Source organism: Talaromyces proteolyticus, assembly GCF_021365285.1.
Source record: "Talaromyces proteolyticus strain PMI_201 chromosome Unknown BGW36scaffold_12, whole genome shotgun sequence".
NCBI lineage: Eukaryota > Fungi > Ascomycota > Eurotiomycetes > Eurotiales > Trichocomaceae > Talaromyces > Talaromyces proteolyticus.
The window spans coordinates 1,490,624-1,510,703 of NW_025764288.1; the positions used below are offsets into that span (position 1 = coordinate 1,490,624).

The 20,080-nt window shown below is 44.2% G+C and overlaps 6 protein-coding genes across 6 annotated transcripts; 3 read left to right on the forward strand and 3 right to left on the reverse strand.

Annotated features, from left to right (window-relative positions):
- BGW36DRAFT_388713 (TAP-like protein-domain-containing protein) lies at nucleotides 1-2,698 on the forward strand. The gene is made up of 7 exons (XM_046217258.1): nucleotides 1-355; nucleotides 421-610; nucleotides 668-1,918; nucleotides 1,973-2,048; nucleotides 2,100-2,160; nucleotides 2,229-2,549; nucleotides 2,626-2,698. Exons 1-6 carry the CDS (start codon nucleotides 143-145, stop codon nucleotides 2,469-2,471), a joined length of 2,034 nt encoding a protein of 677 aa, XP_046067734.1. The 5' UTR covers nucleotides 1-142; the 3' UTR covers nucleotides 2,472-2,549; nucleotides 2,626-2,698.
- A 640-nt stretch (nucleotides 2,699-3,338) lies between these two features.
- Nucleotides 3,339-4,258, forward strand: BGW36DRAFT_432191 (putative short chain oxidoreductase/dehydrogenase; the record flags this gene model as incomplete). Its single annotated transcript, XM_046221093.1, has 2 exons — nucleotides 3,339-3,631; nucleotides 3,694-4,258. The coding sequence occupies 2 exons, from the start codon at nucleotides 3,339-3,341 to the stop codon at nucleotides 4,256-4,258; spliced, it is 858 nt and encodes a 285-aa protein (XP_046067735.1).
- A 1,288-nt stretch (nucleotides 4,259-5,546) lies between these two features.
- Nucleotides 5,547-12,722, forward strand: BGW36DRAFT_439475 (polyketide synthase; the record flags this gene model as incomplete). Its single annotated transcript, XM_046221503.1, has 9 exons — nucleotides 5,547-5,839; nucleotides 5,913-6,207; nucleotides 6,257-9,688; nucleotides 9,755-9,961; nucleotides 10,135-10,692; nucleotides 10,755-10,884; nucleotides 10,981-11,370; nucleotides 11,521-11,776; nucleotides 11,834-12,722. The coding sequence occupies 9 exons, from the start codon at nucleotides 5,547-5,549 to the stop codon at nucleotides 12,720-12,722; spliced, it is 6,450 nt and encodes a 2,149-aa protein (XP_046067736.1).
- Nucleotides 12,723-13,283: 561 nt separating this feature from the next.
- Nucleotides 13,284-15,445, reverse strand: BGW36DRAFT_328174 (radH flavin-dependent halogenase; the record flags this gene model as incomplete). Its single annotated transcript, XM_046212767.1, has 6 exons — nucleotides 13,284-13,848; nucleotides 13,930-14,475; nucleotides 14,527-14,955; nucleotides 15,018-15,057; nucleotides 15,159-15,255; nucleotides 15,321-15,445. 6 exons carry the CDS (start codon nucleotides 15,443-15,445, stop codon nucleotides 13,502-13,504), a joined length of 1,584 nt encoding a protein of 527 aa, XP_046067737.1. The 3' UTR covers nucleotides 13,284-13,501.
- A 785-nt stretch (nucleotides 15,446-16,230) lies between these two features.
- BGW36DRAFT_432194 (uncharacterized protein) lies at nucleotides 16,231-17,382 on the reverse strand (the record flags this gene model as incomplete). The annotated part of the gene is made up of 1 exon (XM_046221094.1): nucleotides 16,231-17,382. One exon carries the CDS (start codon nucleotides 17,380-17,382, stop codon nucleotides 16,231-16,233), a length of 1,152 nt encoding a protein of 383 aa, XP_046067738.1.
- A 1,342-nt stretch (nucleotides 17,383-18,724) lies between these two features.
- BGW36DRAFT_363974 (uncharacterized protein) lies at nucleotides 18,725-20,008 on the reverse strand (the record flags this gene model as incomplete). Its single annotated transcript, XM_046214510.1, has 1 exon — nucleotides 18,725-20,008. One exon carries the CDS (start codon nucleotides 20,006-20,008, stop codon nucleotides 18,725-18,727), a length of 1,284 nt encoding a protein of 427 aa, XP_046067739.1.
- Nucleotides 20,009-20,080: the final 72 nt, after the last annotated feature.

Sequence of the window (20,080 nt, forward strand, 5' to 3'; positions counted from 1 at the left end):
CTAGGAGTGCCCTGGAGGGGCCTCTGGCTTCGAGCGACAAGTATGAATGACATACCTATCGCTCTACCGGGTCTCGATTCTATAGTTTGGATAAATGTGTGCGGCGCCGAGATACGTGGTATTATAGCTGTCTGGGAACGTAATGAAAGGCACCTGGCTCGATGACTATAATTCCAGGCGCGTGGCCGTCCGCCGGCGACCTCTGTATAGTTACTATGTGGTGGTAGCTTCTATAGCGCTGGCAGCGATGATATTACTATTTGGGTATGACTCGTTACTATTGCAGCTATCAAGACATGTCCACTTTCTCGCGGAACCATCTGCGCCAGTTGAGACAGCGTTCAGCTGGAGCAAGGTATGTACCATAAATTGCCATACTCATTCTAGTCGTGGGTAGACTTACAATAACCTCCGGCTTAGATCGTACCATCACCGGCACTGGAATATCACCACTGCTTCGACGGTTTCCAATGTGCTCGACTTGAAGTGCCAATGGGCTACCACCGTACAGATGGACTGGGGAAACGATTTGCCATTGCAATTACTCGTCTCCCAGCAAAAGTACCGGTTACTGACCCTCGCTATGGGGGTGCTGTCCTCATCAATCCAGGTATTACTACTATTCAATTCATACTCACGTACGTATATATCCACTAACAAATAGCAGGAGGGCCCGGTGGTTCTGGGGTAGCCCAAGTCCTAAGTACGGGTCGCAACCTACAAACAATCATTGACGCTGAAGTCGGGCCTAGTCCGGAAATGACCCCTGGTTTCAATCCATTATACTTCGACATTATTGGATTTGATCCACGGGGTGTCAATAATACTACCCCGGGGTTCAGCTGCTTCCCAAGCATCTTTTCGGAGAGAAACTTTGAGCTGCAGGCTGAGGCCGACGGCATGCTAGGTAGTTCGTCCAGCTCTTTAATGCGCAATTGGCAACGCATGCTTGCTCTCACACAAAGTTGTTCAGACAGTCTTTTGAACAAGGGTGATGACCCAAACAGCGAAGCTATCGGCGAACATGTGAATACGTCACCCGTTGCCCGCGACATGTTGGAGATCACCGAAAGACACGCAGAGTGGCGCGAGAAGCAGGGGCTTGAACAGCAACGAGAGGAAGACCGAATCAATGGCTATAATCCCGGGCAGACGATTGCCAGTCGGACCCGTTGGAATCGTGGAGAAGAAAAGGTCTTGTATTGGGGCCGGTCCTATGGCACCGTTTTAGGTGCCACTTTTGCGGCGATGTATCCGGACCGAGTTGGACGCGTTGTGTTAGACGGGGTAGTTGATTTGCACAAATATTACTCCGGCGAAGGAGTAAACAGTGTCATAGATGCAGATGCCATCTTTGATCGTTTCTTCTACTATTGCGATATGGCGGGGTCGGTGGCCTGCCCCTTCTATGTTAACGGCGGCCCGGCGAGTATCAAATCGGCTTATTATGCAATCCAGTCTCAACTATTAAACGCGTCCATTCCAGTTTCTGCTTCTAGCTCGCGAGGACCAGAGGTCGTTACTTGGACCGATTTGAAGACGATCCAGCGAATTTCTGTGTATCAGCCGCTTTCTGTCTTCCCATTATTTGCAAAAATTTTGAGTGAACTCAGGGACAAGAATGGCTCTTCCTTGGCTACATTCAAGCAACGAAATCGCAAACCGTCTTGTCTGTCCGATGAATGCTTGAACAGTGGGCTCTGGTCTCAGGAATGCACAGGTCCCAGCACAGGTGAAGCCTACTCCACGCAAGCCATTCTGTGTACGGATGCAGAATATGCAAAAAATACGGACATGGGCGCTTTCAATGAACTGTGGAGCGATTTACGAGTAGATAGTGAAACTATTGGCGATTATTGGGCCTCAATCCTTCTTGACTGTGCTGGTTGGAAGGCCGCTGCAAAGTGGAGGTTTAATGGTATGTTTTCCTAGCATTTATTTCTCGTGCGTGCCATCGCTCATGCTAGCCCAGGTCCATTTTCAGGAAATACTTCACACCCTCTCCTTTTTGTCAGCACTTCCTTAGACCCAGTAACTCCTCTTTCAAGGTACCATTACCTACGCCGAAAGGCTCGTGTAAACGCTGACTATCGGACTAGTGCAAAGAAAATGTCTAAAAGCTTTCCCGGGTCTGTTGTACTTGAGCAACAGTCTGAGGGCGTGAGTACTTGATCTTTACCGATGAATAGAAGCAAATAGTGCTGATAGACATCCTTTTATTCTGCCAGCACACGACTATCTCGACTCCTTCACTATGTGTCGCTCGACTGATCCGCAATTACTTCCAAACGGGTCAACTGCCGGCCGCCGGTACTCTTTGTCCAGTGGATATCAAACCACTTATTGGTGTTCCTGAAAGTGAAGCCGGTGTGAATAAATTCAACGATATGAGTTCGGCAGATCGTTATTTATACGATGCTCTTCTAACGCAGATGCATATCCACCTACCCAGCGCAAATCTACCGTTATGAAATTTAGTTTTGGAATGGGGCTTTCGCTAATGTCTGATAATGAGGTATCGAATAAGGATATAAAAAAGGAGAATAAATGTAATGCTCATTTGACTTTGTCTGCTTTTTTTCTCCCGGAATGGTAGAAATCACTAACCATGCTTCCGTGGAATAGAGTCTATGTGCAGTTTACTTGGATTTCTACGTCATTGATTTAACCATATGAATTGATATCGTTAAATAATCAAGTCTGATTCATACGTCGTTTTGCCCCGATATATGTGTTTGGGTCCCACTATGGTCGTTCCGGATGTAACAAAAACCTTCCTACTAGCTTTTTTCCCTTGAAAAGTTGCCAAATGGACGCGTCAAGTGATATCACACACTCAACTAGCGACCTTATTGATTCAACCTTGCGAGACAACATTAATACTACTGACTTTCAACATCATCATCAGGGTAGATCGTTTTCAAGATAGAATGCCCTAACCAATGCACTAGATGACACCTGCATCATAGGCCAAATTCAAAACCTAAACCCCACTCACTTGATTTGCCAACAATCTCGCCCGCCCACCGGACTATATCAACCTATCCCACACTGATTACATATAGAAAAGCGAACGGATCAATGAGAAATTGGCGATTTTGGAATTTGAATTATATTTCGGATGGCGTCGAGTCGCCGAGAGATTTGTCCGTATTAGATCCATGGTTGAAGGGCTGGACAATACCTAACTTGCAAAAGTCCAAATACTTAAAGAGCACCCTTGCGCCTCAGAACATCCGGCAACCCGAACGTCCTCAACGACTTAGAATTTGTTGTCAACCTCGGTCCTCTCTTGATTTTCCATAAATATCCTGCCTCCTCGACCTAATAAATCAACCATGTCGAAGGTATGGCTCATCACTGGTGCAAGCGCAGGGTTTGGACTGGTGCTGGCTGAAATAGTCCTTAAACACGGCCACCAAGTCATTGCTGCGACCCGTGATCCTGAAGCGGCAGCCTTAAAAAGCCCCCATATAGAGGAACTCGGTGGCAAATGGATGAAACTCGATGTATCGTCCCCTTCGACAGCGCAAGATGTCGATAATGCGATCAAGGCTCTCGCTGGCGATAGGATTGATGTCCTTGTGAACAATGCAGGTTTCTTTATGGCTGGAGGTGTTGAAGATTTCAAGTAATCTTCCTCGATTTGCCAGGTACTGAACTATACACGTTGACTGACTCTTTTTATGACAGTGAGGAAGAAATTCACGCCCAATTTAACATCAATCTTTACGGTTCCATACGAACAATTCAAGCCGTGCTGCCTTTCATGCGTGCCCAGAGTTCAGGTATCATAGTCAACTTTAGTAGCATAGCTGCTCTAGATGGTCTACCTTCCTGTAGCCTATATGCTGGTAGTAAGTATGCGCTAGAAGGCTTCAGTGAGTCACTCTCACGTGAGGTTGAATGCTTTGGCATCAGGGTGTTGCTTGTTGAGCCAGGCGCATTTAGAACCAACTTCCTAGCTGGCTTTTCGAAGGCGGCAGCTGGCTTGAATCCTGCCTACAAGGGCACTCCTCTTGATTTGATCTTGCAAAAGTTTCACGGTATGGATCAAAAACAAGCAGGTGACCCGCTGAAGGGGTGCGAAATCATCTACGATGTCGTAACAGGAACTGGCGTTGGCGAGGGGAAGACACATCTTTTGAGGTTGCCTATCGGTCCTGACTTCTACCAAAGAGCTGATGATAAACTCTCCAGCTTAAAGGAGAATATAGATGCGTTTCGCACGGTAGGGGTGATGACCAACTTTGACTGAGTTCATGTTAGCGAGCCGCATGTCAGCAATATAACGGATAAATCGCAAAAGGGAAATACAACCACAAATGTACTATTCAAAATTTCAGAGTTAGGCATTACTGCTCACTCTTACTCATTTGCTATCCAAACAACATACCTACGTTCGTACACAGGGAAGATCGTGGGGGTATACTGCTATTGATTATTACAATGCAACCCCGAAGTAAAATATATTTTGCCACATAATCGGGACCTAAAATCACTGAAGCAAGATTATCAATATCTCAAAGAGAATGAAAATTTTGACGAGTATCAGGAGACCTCCCAATCCGAACGTAGACCCAGCAGAGCTCGGGTGTGGTAATGCCGACAAGGCCGGTCGGAATAGCCACACGGCATAAAATAACGAATTCGGTGTGGTGATAAAAGTGCCGAGCTGTAATTGGAATAACAAGATTTTAAAAAACATACAATCAAAGTAAAATTAAGTAAATTACTATCGTAGGTGATTCAACAATCTTTAGTGACGCCGCCCCCAGAAATTCATGTTCTCCTTCAAAACTATAACCAAGGTTAGTGCGACATAACCAAACCAATCCCTCCCGATGCGGCCGCGATTACTATATCGCCTACCAAGTTTCGGGCATATTTCATGAGAAGCCACTTAGCTACGTAATAAATAGACTCTTGCGTCATATGAAGCCGATAAGTCAGGTCTCACTACCGACTCCCTCCAAAGTGTACAAGTTGACAAAGCGGCCCATTAATTGGCACCGAAAAGCACATTCGTTTCCATTCTAATAATACACATCATCGGGCCTATATCACTCAGGGCCGAGATTATCACTCAAATTCCGGTACTACACATTCGAAAAAAAGGATTAAGCTATCGTACTATCATTGCTCGCCTGATGGCATTCGCCTAGCTCTAGTAGGGGTTCAGGAAAAATGATCATGGTATGCCAAGCTTCAAAGATTAGCCCATCTCCATTTGAGCTATACGAGTATTTGTTTTAATACCGATGGGTATAATAACAGCAAAAAGTGACTAACTATAGCGAACGTCGCCAACCGGGCCTCGGTCTAATAACAATGATAACTGATATCGGTCTGAGATTCTGGAACTTCGGCTGGGTAAGAGGATTATCATCTAGCTCTTAATAGTTCAATTTCAATAACTGAACCGTAAATAAATGAATACTCATTGTGGGCAATTATTTGTCTGTTTAAAGGCGTGCCGTATATTTTAATTCTTCTAAAAAACTGGTTAATGGAGTGCATAATAGCCCTAAATCATGGCCGTCGACATGTCAGTAGAAGACATCAGTAAGGTCTTCGTTCTAGGTGGAAGTGTTCAGAATACACCTGCTCATATTTCCACCTTCCTGGGCAAGGAACAGGGGCCGATTTTGGCATCCTTCTTGGAACATGCATGTCGAGCTCTTCGCACAGAAGTATCAACCTTAACTGGACCGTTGGTCAAAGAAATACCTTCATTTTCGACCGTCAACTCTCTGTGCTCCCTTGAAGACCAGGGTAAACTCCATCCTACTCTTGGGCATTCCTTGGTGTGTATTTCAGAACTCGCATACGCCATAAAGTAAGTTCGCATCTTTTTTCTTTTTTTCCGCCATGGTTCTGGACTAAGTAACCTTTTCATTTTCATTGAGTAGTCTATTCGAGAGTCACGATGGATCGCTTCCAGCTCCAACAGAAACTTTGATTTTAGGGCTGGGCTTCGGCGCTCTAGCTGCAGCGGCAATTTGTGCCTCCCAAAACCTCACTCAACTACTGAGACTATCAATTGAAGTTGTGCGAGTCGCATTCCATACAGCGATAACAGCTCATATATCCTCTAATGCGATTGAGAATTTTCGTGGACCAACCTCATCGTCATGGTCCTTTTCAGTGTCCGATGTTACATTTGACAAGATGACAGACATCATCAATGAATTTTCTTCCCAAACGGTAGGTATCCTCACTGCTGCTATTTGTTTATTCGTGCTTATCACTCTAGACTGGTCCCTATGCATTTAAACCATACATAAGCGCGGCCACTGTCAACAGCGTTTCCATAAGTGGCCCTCCAGCAGTGCTAAAGGAATTCAGAGACTCTCCATCCTTGCAAGGGTTGAAAATAAACTATGAGCCAGTATACGCAGCCTATCATACAGCTCATATTTATCAAAAGTGTGATGTTACTCGTATTATGGAAGTTCTCTCCGAGAGAAACCTGTGCGCGTACCCCAGACGTTTGCAGTCCGTCTGCCCCGCCAAAGGCAATTTCTCATGGTCACAAACATTTCGGTCAATGGTTGAAGATGCAGTTACCAGCCTTCTTCTTGAACCTGTTAGAGAGGATTTAGTCAAAGGTAGCTTAAATACCAACATAGGACTGACGAAAAAGTGTGTCGAGGTTCATTCAGTGGGTTTTGGCGGCTCTTTCTCAGACACGAACGAGAACCAACAGAAATCACAAAGAGGAATTCCAGTTTCCCCGTCAGTTCAATCAATCTCTCAGTCGAAAATTGCAATAGTTGGGTATTCGGGACGATTCCCCGACGCAGACAATTTGCAGGAATTTTGGGATTTGCTTTATGAAGGGCGAGACGTTCATAAAGTCGTCCCATCAAGCCGATGGGATGTCAAAACCCACGTTGACGTTACTGGAAAAAACAAAAACACCAGTGCAACTCCGTACGGATGCTGGCTGGATAATGCAGGTCTTTTTGACGCTAAATTCTTCCGTGTATCGCCTCGTGAAGCTCCGCAGATAGATCCAGCCCAGCGTTTAGCATTGATGACCGCATATGAAGCCATTGAGCACGCTGGAATAGTACCCGACAGCACACCGTCCACCCGAAAAGACCGAGTTGGCGTCTTCTATGGAGTCACTAGCAATGACTGGATGGAAACAAACAGCTCTCAGGATATCGACACATATATGATTCCAGGGGGGAACCGTGCTTTTATTCCTGGTCGCGTGAACTATTTTTTCAAGTTCAGTGGCCCAAGCTATAGTATAGATACCGCTTGTTCTTCCAGTTTGGCATCGATACATGCTGCGTGCAACTCCCTTTGGAGAGGCGATATTGATACAGCTGTTGTTGGCGGAACGAATATCTTAACTAATCCGGACTTTACAGCCGGTCTAGATCGGGGTCATTTTCTTTCGAGAACCGGGAACTGCAAGTCATTCGATGATAGTGCCGATGGTTACTGCCGAGGCGAGGGTGTGGTCACCTTCATTCTGAAGCGATACGAGGACGCATTAGTGGATAAAGATCCCATACATGGTGTCATTTTGTCAGCTTATACAAACCATTCTGCCGACGCGGAATCTATTACTCGGCCGCATGGAGGGGCGCAAAAAGCGATATTGAACAAACTGCTATATGACACTGGCTCCAATGCGCGTGATATCAGCTACGTCGAAATGCATGGCACAGGCACCCAGGCCGGGGATGCCGAGGAAATGAAATCCGTTCTAGACGTATTTGCACCTCAGGAACCATCTTCTATTCGCAGAGGAAATCAGAAGCTATATTTAGGATCCGTGAAGGCAAATATTGGCCACAGTGAGGCCGCCTCAGGAGTTTCCAGCTTGGCCAAGACCCTCCTCATGATGAAGAATGACACCATCCCTCCTCATTGCGGTGTCAAAACAAAGTTGAACACAAAATTCCCCCAGAATATGTTTGACCAGAATGTGCGGATAGCGGAGAAGCCCACACCCTGGCTGAGGCCGTTTAATGGTAGTAGAAAGGTTTTTGTCAATAATTTTAGTGCAGCTGGAGGGAACACTGCATTAATCTTGGAAGACGCTCCTCTGGTTGGACATGTAAACACTGAAGATAAGGACCCACGAACCTATCATACGGTAGCCGTTTCCGCTAAATCGGTTGAGTCCTTGAAGGGCAACATTCGCTCCCTGTTGAACCACCTTGATACTGCTCCGCTTGGTGCCTTCACTTTGCCAACGCTTTCCTATACTTCTACTGCACGACGCATTCATCACGCATTTCGCATCATGGTTTCTGGCTCCAATTTGCTTGATATAAAAGCCAAACTTCTGTCTGCGGAAGATGGGGCTAATGCAGTTCAGAAAGCAAAAGCAATTCCTCGCCCAATATTCGCCTTCACAGGCCAGGGAGCTCAGTATCCCGGTATGGGAGGAACGTTCTATCAGTGTTTTTCGTCATTCAAGCGCGATATCGATCGGCATGATCGGCTGTCACAGCTTTTAGGATTCCCATCCATTCTTCAGGTAATCACAGACTCTACTCGGCAACTTGTGGATTATTCCCCGTTGGTCGTTCAGATCGCCACAACGTGCCTAGAGATAGCGCTAGGGCGGCTTTGGGAATCATGGGGCATCCATCCAAGGGCTGTCGTTGGACACAGCTTGGGTGAATACGCCGCTCTGTGTATTGCTGGTGTCATCTCTGAATATGATGCGATTTATATGGTTAGCCAGCGAGCCCAATTGTTGGAGCAACACTGTACTCCAAATTCCCACGCGATGCTAGCCGTCAGGTGCACATTCGACACTGTTCAGACATTTCTCCCAGGTAGTGGCTGTGAAGTCGCTGCCATAAATGGTCCCGAGGAGATTGTGCTTAGTGGAGAAAATAAAAGTATCAAGAAGGTGCACGATTCTCTCAGGTCTCACAACATTCATGGGACATTACTCCAAGTTCCTTATGCTTTTCACTCTTCACAGGTTGATCCTATTCTTGACAAATTCGTTTCTAGAATTTCGATGGTAAAATTTTCGGACCCCAAGATCCCTGTAATCTGTGCCACCAGCGCATCAATCGTACGGGATAAAGACTTCTTTGATGCATTTTATTTCGCAAGGCACTGTCGCCAGGCAGTCAACATGTTTGGTGTCATTCAAAAATCAAAAGAGGATGGTCTTCTAGACTCGTCGTCTATTTTAGTGGAGTGTGGTCCACAGCCAGTTGTTTCTAGAATGGTCAATTCTTCCCTTGGTTCGGCAATGGATATTTTACCATCCCTACAGCGTGGACAAGACCCCTGGAAGCTTATCAGCTCTGCCCTTCAGACACTCTTTAGTAGGGGTCTTGAGATTGACTGGAAAGAATACCATCGGGACTTTGACTCCTCACAAAAGGTAATCGACCTTCCATGTTACAGTTGGGAATTGAAAGAATATTGGATTCAATATAGAAATGATTGGTCTCTTCATAAAGGAGAGTTACCAAAAAACGACTCTTCGCTCCCTTCATACACGGCTCCCCTCAAAGAAGCTCAAGAAACACCAACTCCTTCATCAAAGCTTGAGTCTACTACCATTCATAACGTCATAGAGGAAGATGTGGGGTCTCAAACAGGAAGGATAGTTGTTGAAGCCGATATATCTCGCGCAGACCTAAATACTTTCGTGCAAGGACACAAGGTGAACGATATTCCATTATGCACACCGGTAAGATCTATCATCGAATCTTCCAAAACGATAAGAACTTCTTTCTGATTTAGATTTCGTAAATAGTCCGTATATGCGGAGCATGCTCTCACAATCGGATACTACCTTGTTGAGCGATACAAGCCTTCCCTAAAAGGGTGCCTTGTGGAAGTATCGAATATGGTCTTGGAAAAAGCATTGATTGCCCAAACCTCAGGGCCCCAGATTCTGCGAACGTCAGTAAATGTTGACTGGCTAAAAGACGGGGCCTCTATTACCTATGAGAGCTATACTGTATGTTTTCCATCTTTCCTAATTTACATTACTTCCCGCCATGTTCGTGGACATCTGTCTTTCCTTATTTATTTTCTGTTCTGTCTTCCACGTTCTTCGTTTTACAGTGTATATATACAGTTTCACATACTCCATAACAATATTGAATTTTCAGCTGATGGCAGTTCAATTAGAATACCGGCAAAAGGCCCTCTAAGCACGCTACTGCGAAAATTTGCTTCAAGGATATGGCTCAAACGTGTGCTGAACTTGCCGAGAGGACGGTCACAGTAAAAAGTCGGGCATCACTACTTAAGACAAGTCTCGATACAGGAAATGCTTATAGGTTCAATCGCTCAATGATCTACAAGATGGTTGGTGCTTTGGCACGCTTTGACTCAAAATACACTGGTCTCAAAGAAATCATTCTTGACAGCAATGCCCTCGAAGCATATGGGTCAGCTGATTTCTTTCATGTACCTTCAACTGGTGAATTTCACACCAACCCCGCATTTATCGATTCTTTATCGCAGATCGGTGGTTTTATCATGAATTGTAACGACAAATCTAACCTCGATGAAGAAGTATTTATGAATCATGGATGGGATAGCTTTGCTATGATCGAGAACCTCTCTAAAGAGAAGGTTTATGATATTCATGCCAGCATGCATGAGGACTCCGGGAACAAATGGAAAGGTGATATTACTATCCTAAATGGTGGTAATATTGTCGCATATTTCAACGGAATCACGGTTAGTAATCCTTGCTTCAACTATCCATGAATTCCTATCGCTGACGAGGTTGCTACAAACAGCTCCAAGGTGTAGCAAAAAGGGCATTACAATATATTCTTTCACGTGAACAGGACTTAGGAGCAAATGTTAAAAAGCGGCTCAAGCAAGTGACACCCAATCCCGTTTCAGCGATGCCTCTACCTAGCTCCGGTCAATCCATGGCGCCTATAGCAGATCTAGGCGAGTCCAACAGAAATCTACCTATTTCGGGGCGTTCCAGCAATCGTCTCAACGGTAGAATATCAGAGGAAACACCGTTGAGTTTAGAGCATCCACCAACTACTAATGAAAATGCGTTCATAGCCGAAACGTCTGAAAAGGTGGAATTAGCTTTGAATATTATTTCAGAAGAAAGCGGAATACCACTGGCTGATATGGATGATAATCTAGAGCTCTCAGAGCTAGGAATCGATTCACTGTTGGTACTTATAATATCTGGACGATTTCTTGAGGAGTTGGGTCTACATATAGACTCAATGGCCTTCTCTAGGATGTCCACTATCAAAAGTTTAAAAGGGTTCATTACTGATGGGAGCGATGACGAGGCCGGGAGAAGAACAGGGCAACACTCTTTCGACTATTTACCAATTACTTCCTCTCAGGGACATCAATCTCGAGCCACCCATAGACAAATGGGTTTATACACAGCCTTGCCAGGCCCAGATCCTACATCAGCGGCACCTACCACAACTTGGCCCTCTCTCCCAAGAGGGACGCCTATCATGCAGCAGAAAAACATCTATTCATCTGAAGTCACCTCTACTTACCACAATCTGCATAGTATAGATCGAATATTTCACGCCGCACTGGAAATCATATCCGAAGAGAGTGGCATAGCTGTGGAGGATATAGTAGATGATACGCACCTGGCAGACATCGGCGTTGACTCGCTTATGTCGTTGATAATCGTTGGCCGTTTAAAAGAAGAACTGTCTCTTGATTTCAACTTTGAAAACTCGCCTTTTATACAATTACCCACAATCGAAGACTTTAGAATTCACCTTCAGCATCGCGGTGTCGAAGGTGGGATGGATTCAACAAAGTCAACTTCTGCTTTGGGGGTCAGGCTTCACTCGGATTCGACCTCCAATGCAGCGAGTGCAGTAAACAAATACCACCTATGTTCAACTGATACAAGCACAAGAACCTCAATCCTCACCCCTCTTAGCGAAATCTCAGCCAGTTCGCAGGTTGAAAAAAAGGAGAAAAGAGCAGCCAAATCCATCATTATCCAAGGAAATCCATATAATGACCCAGATATACTCTTCCTTCTTCCTGATGGCGGTGGCTCTGCTGCGTCATATGGTCGCTTACCACTGATAAAGTCGGGTCTCTGCGTTATAGCTCTCAATTGTCCTTATGTTCGTCACCCCGAAGAAATGTTAACAAGTAGTCTAGAAGAACATGTCGACTCATACCTTACTGAGATCAAGAGACGGCAGATTAACGGGCCTTACGCCCTTGGAGGCTGGTCTTCCGGTGGAATTATGGCATATCGACTGACACAACGCCTAATTCAACTTGGAGAAAATGTCACTCGACTAGTGCTCATTGACTCACCCCCACCACAAGGGCTCGACAGACTACCACAAGAATTCTATGATCTATGTGGAAGCGTTAATCTCTTTGATGCAACCAAGAATCAATCGGCTTCAGCCGGCAACATTATGCCACGAGAATTACTCGCTCATTTTAAATCTAACATTGAGCTTTTACACGATTACTATGCCGATCCTATTCCTGAAGGCCTTGCTCCTAACACAACCATTATCTACGCAACTGAATGTGTTTTTGATGGAATAGCATTTCCCAAACCATTACCATCCATGGTTCAAAATGACGGCATTAAATTCCTCACAGACCAACGCACTGACTTCTCAGCTAGTGGTTGGGGAGAATTGCTTCCTGGTGTAGATATCAATATTGAGAAAATAGCCGGGGCAACTCATTTTTCTATGATGGTAAGAGACTCAAGAGCCATCAATTGATGTTAATAATTAACTATTTTATATTCTAACTACTTCATTTTTTAGGGAAAGTATGCCGTCGAATTAGCACAGCTAATTAGGAAGGCTATAGGGTAGAGCCTTCAGGTTATCTATCGACAGTTTCTGTTGTTCCAGACCATAGACCATCAAAAACAAAGATGTTACCGGCTTCATATAATGGTAGTAGTTTATCATCCGTGTATCGAGCAAGCCTTAGCTTATATTTCTTGTCATTCGTCATTCAGCACGACCTGTATGTGTACAAGAGCACCTTGAAATGCTACCATCAACCTCATAACAAGAACTTGTAGATATACAGACGATGGAACTACTTGTAAACCCACCAGTGAGATTTGTAGTATCTGGGGCACCATATTAACATCCAATAGTTGCACGATAAGCCTGGACATTTGAACGTCTGAACACATCAAGGTCTTTAATAAATATGCATATCTATGACCTACGTATGTAATGATGTTTCCATGCTTCAGATATGACCGTGATTGACTGGACATACCCATTGATGTTGTGGAAAATCAAGACAGAGGTACAACGCAACGGTTATAATCTAAGAATACCACATAACATTTGATCTATTGTAGGACTAGGTATTTCAAACGTTAAACAGGTGCGATTCATCAGCATCAATATGTTTTAACATAGACTGGACAAGTGAGTTTATAGTCAATTGAATGCCTAAGGGCAGAATCGAGTCATGGTAGTACAATAAAAGCAAGCCCGAGCATCGCTGCTAAACTCCTAAAGTACGACTTGGTTTCCTAAGCAGCTACTTGAGCGGCTTCGACCGCGGTATCGACGAACCTCTCATCTGGAGAGACGCTCTTCGTGCCAATCTTTTCAAGACCCAGGTTTCCACGTACTAAATTAGCTCTTAACCCATCGTAAATATTCGCTGCGAAGAAGTCTCGAAACACATGCTTTACCATACGCAGCATTCTTTGTTCCTCGTGAGTAAGGGCCTCTTTCTCAATGCTATCCGTGTACAGCTTTGAATCTAATTCCACATCTGCTTTTGATTTGGCAAGAGCTTCTGCAGAGAATTCAACAGCGTGCGAGACATCGTTGTGGGTGGCCTTTCCATTCACGTCAGAAAGACCCTGAATCACTATGGGTTCGTTTGAAAATTAGAGAAAAGTCCATTGGACTCAAACGTAATTGATACTTTCATTCACCAATTCGAACTCACCTGGTCGGATAATATGGAAAGCCCCGTCGAACCCATCCTCGTTTTCACTGTTTAATATTGGGACTTCTTGGGCTCGGATTTGCTTAGTAACAGTCATAACAATAAGCAAGAATCTTGTAAATCTTTCGCGGACTGCATTCGAATGCCATTTCCACGCGGTCTCCTCATCGCAGTCCTTGCGTATAGAGGCACATATTGACACAGCAGCAGAAAGAGCACCTGCGAGGGCTAAATGTACACCAGAGGAGAAGTAAGGGTCTATAAAAGCTCCTGCATCCCCAACAATGCGCAAATAGCGGTTACCGTATTCTGAAGCGCTGTAGGACCAGTCGGAAGCATGCTTGATATCCGATTCAAGAGTGGCATTCTTTAGTAGGTGGGTTACACCACTAGCGTCGTTAATTGATTCAAGATAGAATTCACGGGAATTACTACTGCTAGACTCTCTTTTCTTTCGACTTGATGCTTCCTGGTTCATTACCACCCCGACAGAGACGGTTTTGTCATGCAAAGGAATAAACCAAACCCAGCCACTACCATCTGTGTCTACTCATCAACCCATGCGCTAACAGTCATGACTTAAACCTGAAAGCTTACCGTTGAGAGCTTCGAAAAGGGGTTGACCCTCTTTTGGGGTGCCAATCCCGTAGGATATGGCCCCGCGCCAGTAACCCCAGCTAGCGACATTCTTCAAGTCTTTATTGTAGCTGCGATTTTTCATGTACTTTGTGCTGACCATACCGGCACGGCCACTGGCATCGATAAGATAGTCGAATTTGATGCTGCCACAGCGTCCATCTTTGGCTGTCCAAGATGCAGAAACTGGTCGTCCTGGATCAATAGCAGATCCATCACTCTGAGGGGAGGGGTTTTCAGTGGCTATGAAATCAATTCCCGTAACCTTCACCCCATCAAATATCTTTGAGCCGCATTTGCCTGCATGTCTAAAAATCAGCTCGTCAGACTCGGAGCGAATCACATTCCAGGCGTGACTATCAGCCCCGGGTTCTAGAATAAAGTCGGTGTCTGTTCATTAATACAGTTAAAAACAAAACTTGACCAAGCATCTGCATTTAGTGTCATCTTACAGGCATCTTTCTGGCGATTTAGTTTGAAGGCGGCTCCAGTCTAACGAAGTCATAGTATGGTTAGAAAACGATCAAAGAAGCCCTTTCATACTGATATACACCCTTACTGCCGTACCATTAAAGATGATATTGTCTACATACCTTCTTTACAAATCCATACTTGAGAAACGTGTCATCTAAATCGATGAAACGTAAGAAAGGACGCATAGAAGGTATCATACTTTCCCCAACATGGTACCTTCATTTCGCACAATGTAAGTGAGTATCAAGAAAACGAGAAATTTTTATAATCCGGAAACTCACCGAGGAAAGATATCGGCCTCTAGAACGACAGTGTCAATGCCCTCACGAGCAAGCGCAGAGGCTGCGTAGGAACCGCCTGGGCCACCCCCGATTACTAGAACAGTGGTCTCAGATGGAATAGACATATTTATTTTCCGTTATCAATTAGAACTAATAGGGCGGTTCATATACATAATTTAATCCTGTACAAATTTAAATATTGAACGGATCCTGCAATTTAAGTATTAATTCATCTGTCAGCCCGAGTCACTGTCGCAGGCCCTACGAGGTTCTCATACTTATCGGACTTCTAACATTGAACGTACTATTGGTATTTCGGATCGACATGTCAGTTCCCAATGGGCTACGAACGCTGCAGCCATTTATGAGCCAATGGCTTACCAATAAATCATCACCTATATGTCAGAGGGTTGACTATCCATTCGTAGGTCATCGAATTACTAAAATTTAAGCCGAAATTAATGCCGAAAGCAGTCAAAGTTAAACCGACTGTGCTTTAACCTGCAAGCAAGTTTAAAGTATCGGGGGTAGATAACAATAGCGCTAGGATGTAGGCCGATAATATCGGGCCGATGGCCATGATCATCGTTTCCTGGCAATGAACAATACGATAAGGCTGGCCATTTATTCCTATTCAATCCATTTTTAATATATTGTACTATTGATTTCAGGTGTTTCTTAACCTCTAGGTAGTGGGTGGTAATAATTGCAGGGTTAAAATAATTTCCATAACTTGAACTCCAGAAGCCTTTGATCCTTTCTACATTGAAGCTAATACAAATACAAAGCAAAACATATTATTATTCTTCTAAACCTTCAAGTGAGAGAATACATGGAAATTCGCAAGGAACGGATAATCGTTGGAATAGAATCGTTCTACCATTTGCCAAGTTTCTCATGCCAAATAATATCATCTCATCAGGGAATCTTCATTAGTATGTTGAAGTTGTTGTTCTAGAAATGCGACGAGGCTTTGTGCAGCCACATCTTTATACGATGCTTCGTCAATTTGTATTTCCGCACCCGAACAGCCGATATCGGTGGAATTGTTCGAATAGTCACTAGAGACCTCGCTTGTAGTGCTGGTTGGTGTGATATAACATGCCGATGTATCTAATCTGGTCTCTTGGATGCGTTCGTGAAGTATTTTCCTAAGATAATTCATCATTTTGAGTTCGCTCTGAACTACCTGCACTCGTAACTTGTTTTCTAATGAAGGTTCGAAAACATATTCACCCATCAAGAGTGGCTGATTAACAACGAATTTGCTGTAATCTTCACGGTTGTCATCTTGGTCGAAAGTTGGAATAGAGTTAGTACTTCCCTTCGTGCCACTGGAATGTGCTGCCAGTGGAGACGATCTGGAGGGAAAAGGGTCATTGTTGCAATTAACCGGCAATAATGCATTATACCAGACCACTAGCTTATTATATATTGCGACTAAAACAAGCTGCATAGGAACGTTGAGGGAACAGGTACAATTAACGATTCGGGAGACTGCTTGGATGGCTTGTCTGTTTGCAGTAAGAATAGAATCCGTTGTTTGTGGTGAAGACATCGTTGCAGATGGGACCTTGCCACAAACCGACAAGCAAAGAGTAGAAGGAACATGCAAATTTTTAAAAATTTTCAATGCCTGGGTCATACAGGACTCCGTTTGGTTTGTGCATGGTTGTATGGCTTTAAGAATGTTGGTCTCAGGGACATCTTCCGTAGGGTAACAAGGCACATGACGTTGGTAAGATTTTGTAGTACCGAATATATGAGGAAATGTATCACTTGAGGCTGAAAAGAAGTTTTCGGCGCTCTGATAACTGCCATTCTCAAATTCAGAGCCAGTCATGTTTGACTGAAAAGCCGCTTCGGACGATGATTCACTTGATATGTTCGGAAAAGATGCGAGCGATGAAGAACCGGCAGTAACTTGAGAAAATTGAAATAATTCGTCTTCTAAGTCATAGTGGATATCACTGCTACTTGGTGTCTTTTGATGATCCGTCATTAATGGACTGTGGTTCATATCTAGATCCATGGGCAACGCTATGTCTTGAGAGTGTGGCATTGTGATAGTTACAGTGAACCTCCGGGTTGGAAATATGTATTAAGTAATTTCAGTCACTGTAAGCGCTATGTCTACACGTAACTTCGCTTAATTTAATTTTTCATAATGATAATCAAAGCGGCCAAACACTATCGTAAGCACTACGAATAGCAGGTAGCTGACCCGAAGCTATATGCCGCCAACTTTTCTCCATTTCTCCGTGAACGGTTCTCCATACAATGATCATTTTACTGTGAGGAAAATAGAAATTCGACCGCTTGAATCAGTAGGAATTTGGAAACTCATTACGTTTTGCGTTCAGGTTTAATTTGACTTATGTGTTACTTTCTTGCACAATCACTCTAAATCCTTGTGTATAGGTAAAAGCTATAGAAAATTAATTTTTTTAATTGCCAAAAGCAGGCGGGTTTGCATAAACGTCAGAATGTGTTTCCCCGGTTCATAATCGCTGCCAAATGCTTCGGCCGAATGACCAATCGGTAAGCTGAAGCAATGACTGTCCGTAAGATTTTAGTTCCATCATATCCATTGCGTCCTACGAGGGTGCAGCAATCCTGCCTCCACATGGCACTTTGCATAGTCAAAGAAGGTCTAAGATAGTTTTGACAGGAGTGTGGTTGTACAGGTGTCAAGCGCTAGCTTCTCGATCTCAAGGATCTGCTATGCCGGAAGCAAGCACATAAAACCTAGCCCCTTTTAATGTCCAGCTTATTCATTGTAACCATGTTACTAATTTTTGGGAAGGATCTGGGTATCAATGTATTCAAAATGATCGTAATATAAGAAATTACCGTATAGCGGATACATCTCTGTCTATTCCTGTCCGAGAAGATGTATTTACTATTAGCAAAGACGGACCCTGAACTGGTATTTCGTATTTACCTTAAAACTTTGACCAAGAAACATAATAGGATCATGATATCTGTAGGACGATGGAAAGACAAAACTATAAAGACTCACGAGTGATGTCCCCAAGATCCCTTCCCGCCAGTATTTCTGGAGGTTTCGGACGTTAGCAATTACTGCTGTCCAAAAATCGATACTGAAGATAGAATATCAAGAAGAAGCAATATAGACCATGAAATGTAAGGAGAGAATGGGAAAACAATAAAGGAATTGCGATATATTTTATAGTTTATTTAGTACAGATATCAATTGATGCGACTATAACGTGTGAATCTCCAGGGTCAAGCTACGGGCTCTCTGAGTGTATTCTTTAGTGTAATGACATTGAGTGTTAAATTGTTATCCAGCTTCATTGAAGGACCTTGTTGAATATAATGTCCCTCAATTCACGCCCCCTCCCTAACTCCAATTCAGCATCATATGTATCAAATCTAATTTAAATTCGCGCCACCCAGTCGGTAACGTCGTCAGTAGTGGACTTCAGCTTGTGGTTCATGGAAGAACTCAATGCCGCCATTAGGTTTCTAGTTGTGGAGTCAGTTTCTTGGGAATATCTTTGAGTGAACTGGGCCACAACGTTGGCTACGCGAGGTAGTTCTTCAATTAGTTGCATCATATGTTTTTCGCCGTCATGATGACTGTTGTTTAGTCGATGATTGTCATGACGACGTACACCATGGCCACAAATGTTCTTCTCGGCTTGACGGTTATTGCTCACGCTACCCGATTTTCCTATCGTGTTGCCCGATGTATCTTTAGATGTTTTGTCACTCTCCAGAAAGCAGGTTGGAGGACGTGACAGTTCGGAAAGGCCGCGGAGAATGACTTGCATTTGATCTAACAATGATGTGCAAATGGCCGCGACCAAAAGCCCGATATCGACTTTCATCGAGCAGGAACAGATAAGCATTGAGGAGATGCGTTTTATTGATGCGGCAGCTATCATATTTGGTGGAATTCCTGCAAGTGGTGACTCTCCACCAGTACAGAACACCGGTTTTCTCAATTTGTACATGTCTATATTCTGCAGAATTCCCAGTGCGGCGGAAACACAATCGGAGTTCGTAGGAGTTTCTGGGGGAGCTGCATGCCTACAATTTATGCATGAATTGCCACGTAGATACATGTTGGTCGGCGACGCGCCGTTTGGAAATTGAATTATAGGATCGTTGATTGACATCGTCAAAGGGTGGTGGAATTCAAATCGACTATCAAATAGAGTCGTAAAATTTTCAGACACGATACTTCTCTCCATTCCAGGTTTGCCCTTCGCTGCTTCACCGTAGAGCATATCAGATTCCACGGCAGGCAAAGAAGGGTCCTGTACTTCTTGACCTTGCGGCTGCGTAGGAAGCCTAGAAGTAGCAAGTTGACGAGAAAAGTCTGTTTTCAGTCGACTTATTGACTTGTCCTTTATTGTTTCCGTTGATTCAACAAGAAATCCTTTCTGCAACAAACCCCGATTTGGAGACTCTCCATGGCTCGTTGAAGAAGAATTGGGTCTCTGTTGGCTATGACGGCGCTTTGGGAGACGTCGAGCCGGGCTATAGAAGCACGGGTAACCCAATCTTTCACAACGACTGCAAAGTGGTTTTCTTTTATCACATTTTACCTTGGACGCCGAGCACATGTCACAGGTATCTTTCAGTTTCCTGGGTGCCGGTGCACGGCCTTGGGATGCACTAGCACGACGAATCGCATAATTCTCGTCTTCTGTCATGATATTCTTAGGACCCGTTGTTCTTCTCGTTTCCTTTTGGCCAAAACTTGTGATAGTTTTACACTATTGTAA

Coding starts and splice junctions, on each gene's coding strand:
- BGW36DRAFT_388713 (XM_046217258.1), top strand. CDS start 143: ATGAAAGGCACCTGGCTCGATGACTATAATTCCAGGCGCGTGGCCGTC. Junction 1,919..1,972: donor TGCAAAGTGGAGGTTTAATG/GTATGTTTTCCT, acceptor ATGCTAGCCCAG/GTCCATTTTCAGGAAATACT. Junction 2,161..2,228: donor TTGAGCAACAGTCTGAGGGC/GTGAGTACTTGA, acceptor TTATTCTGCCAG/CACACGACTATCTCGACTCC.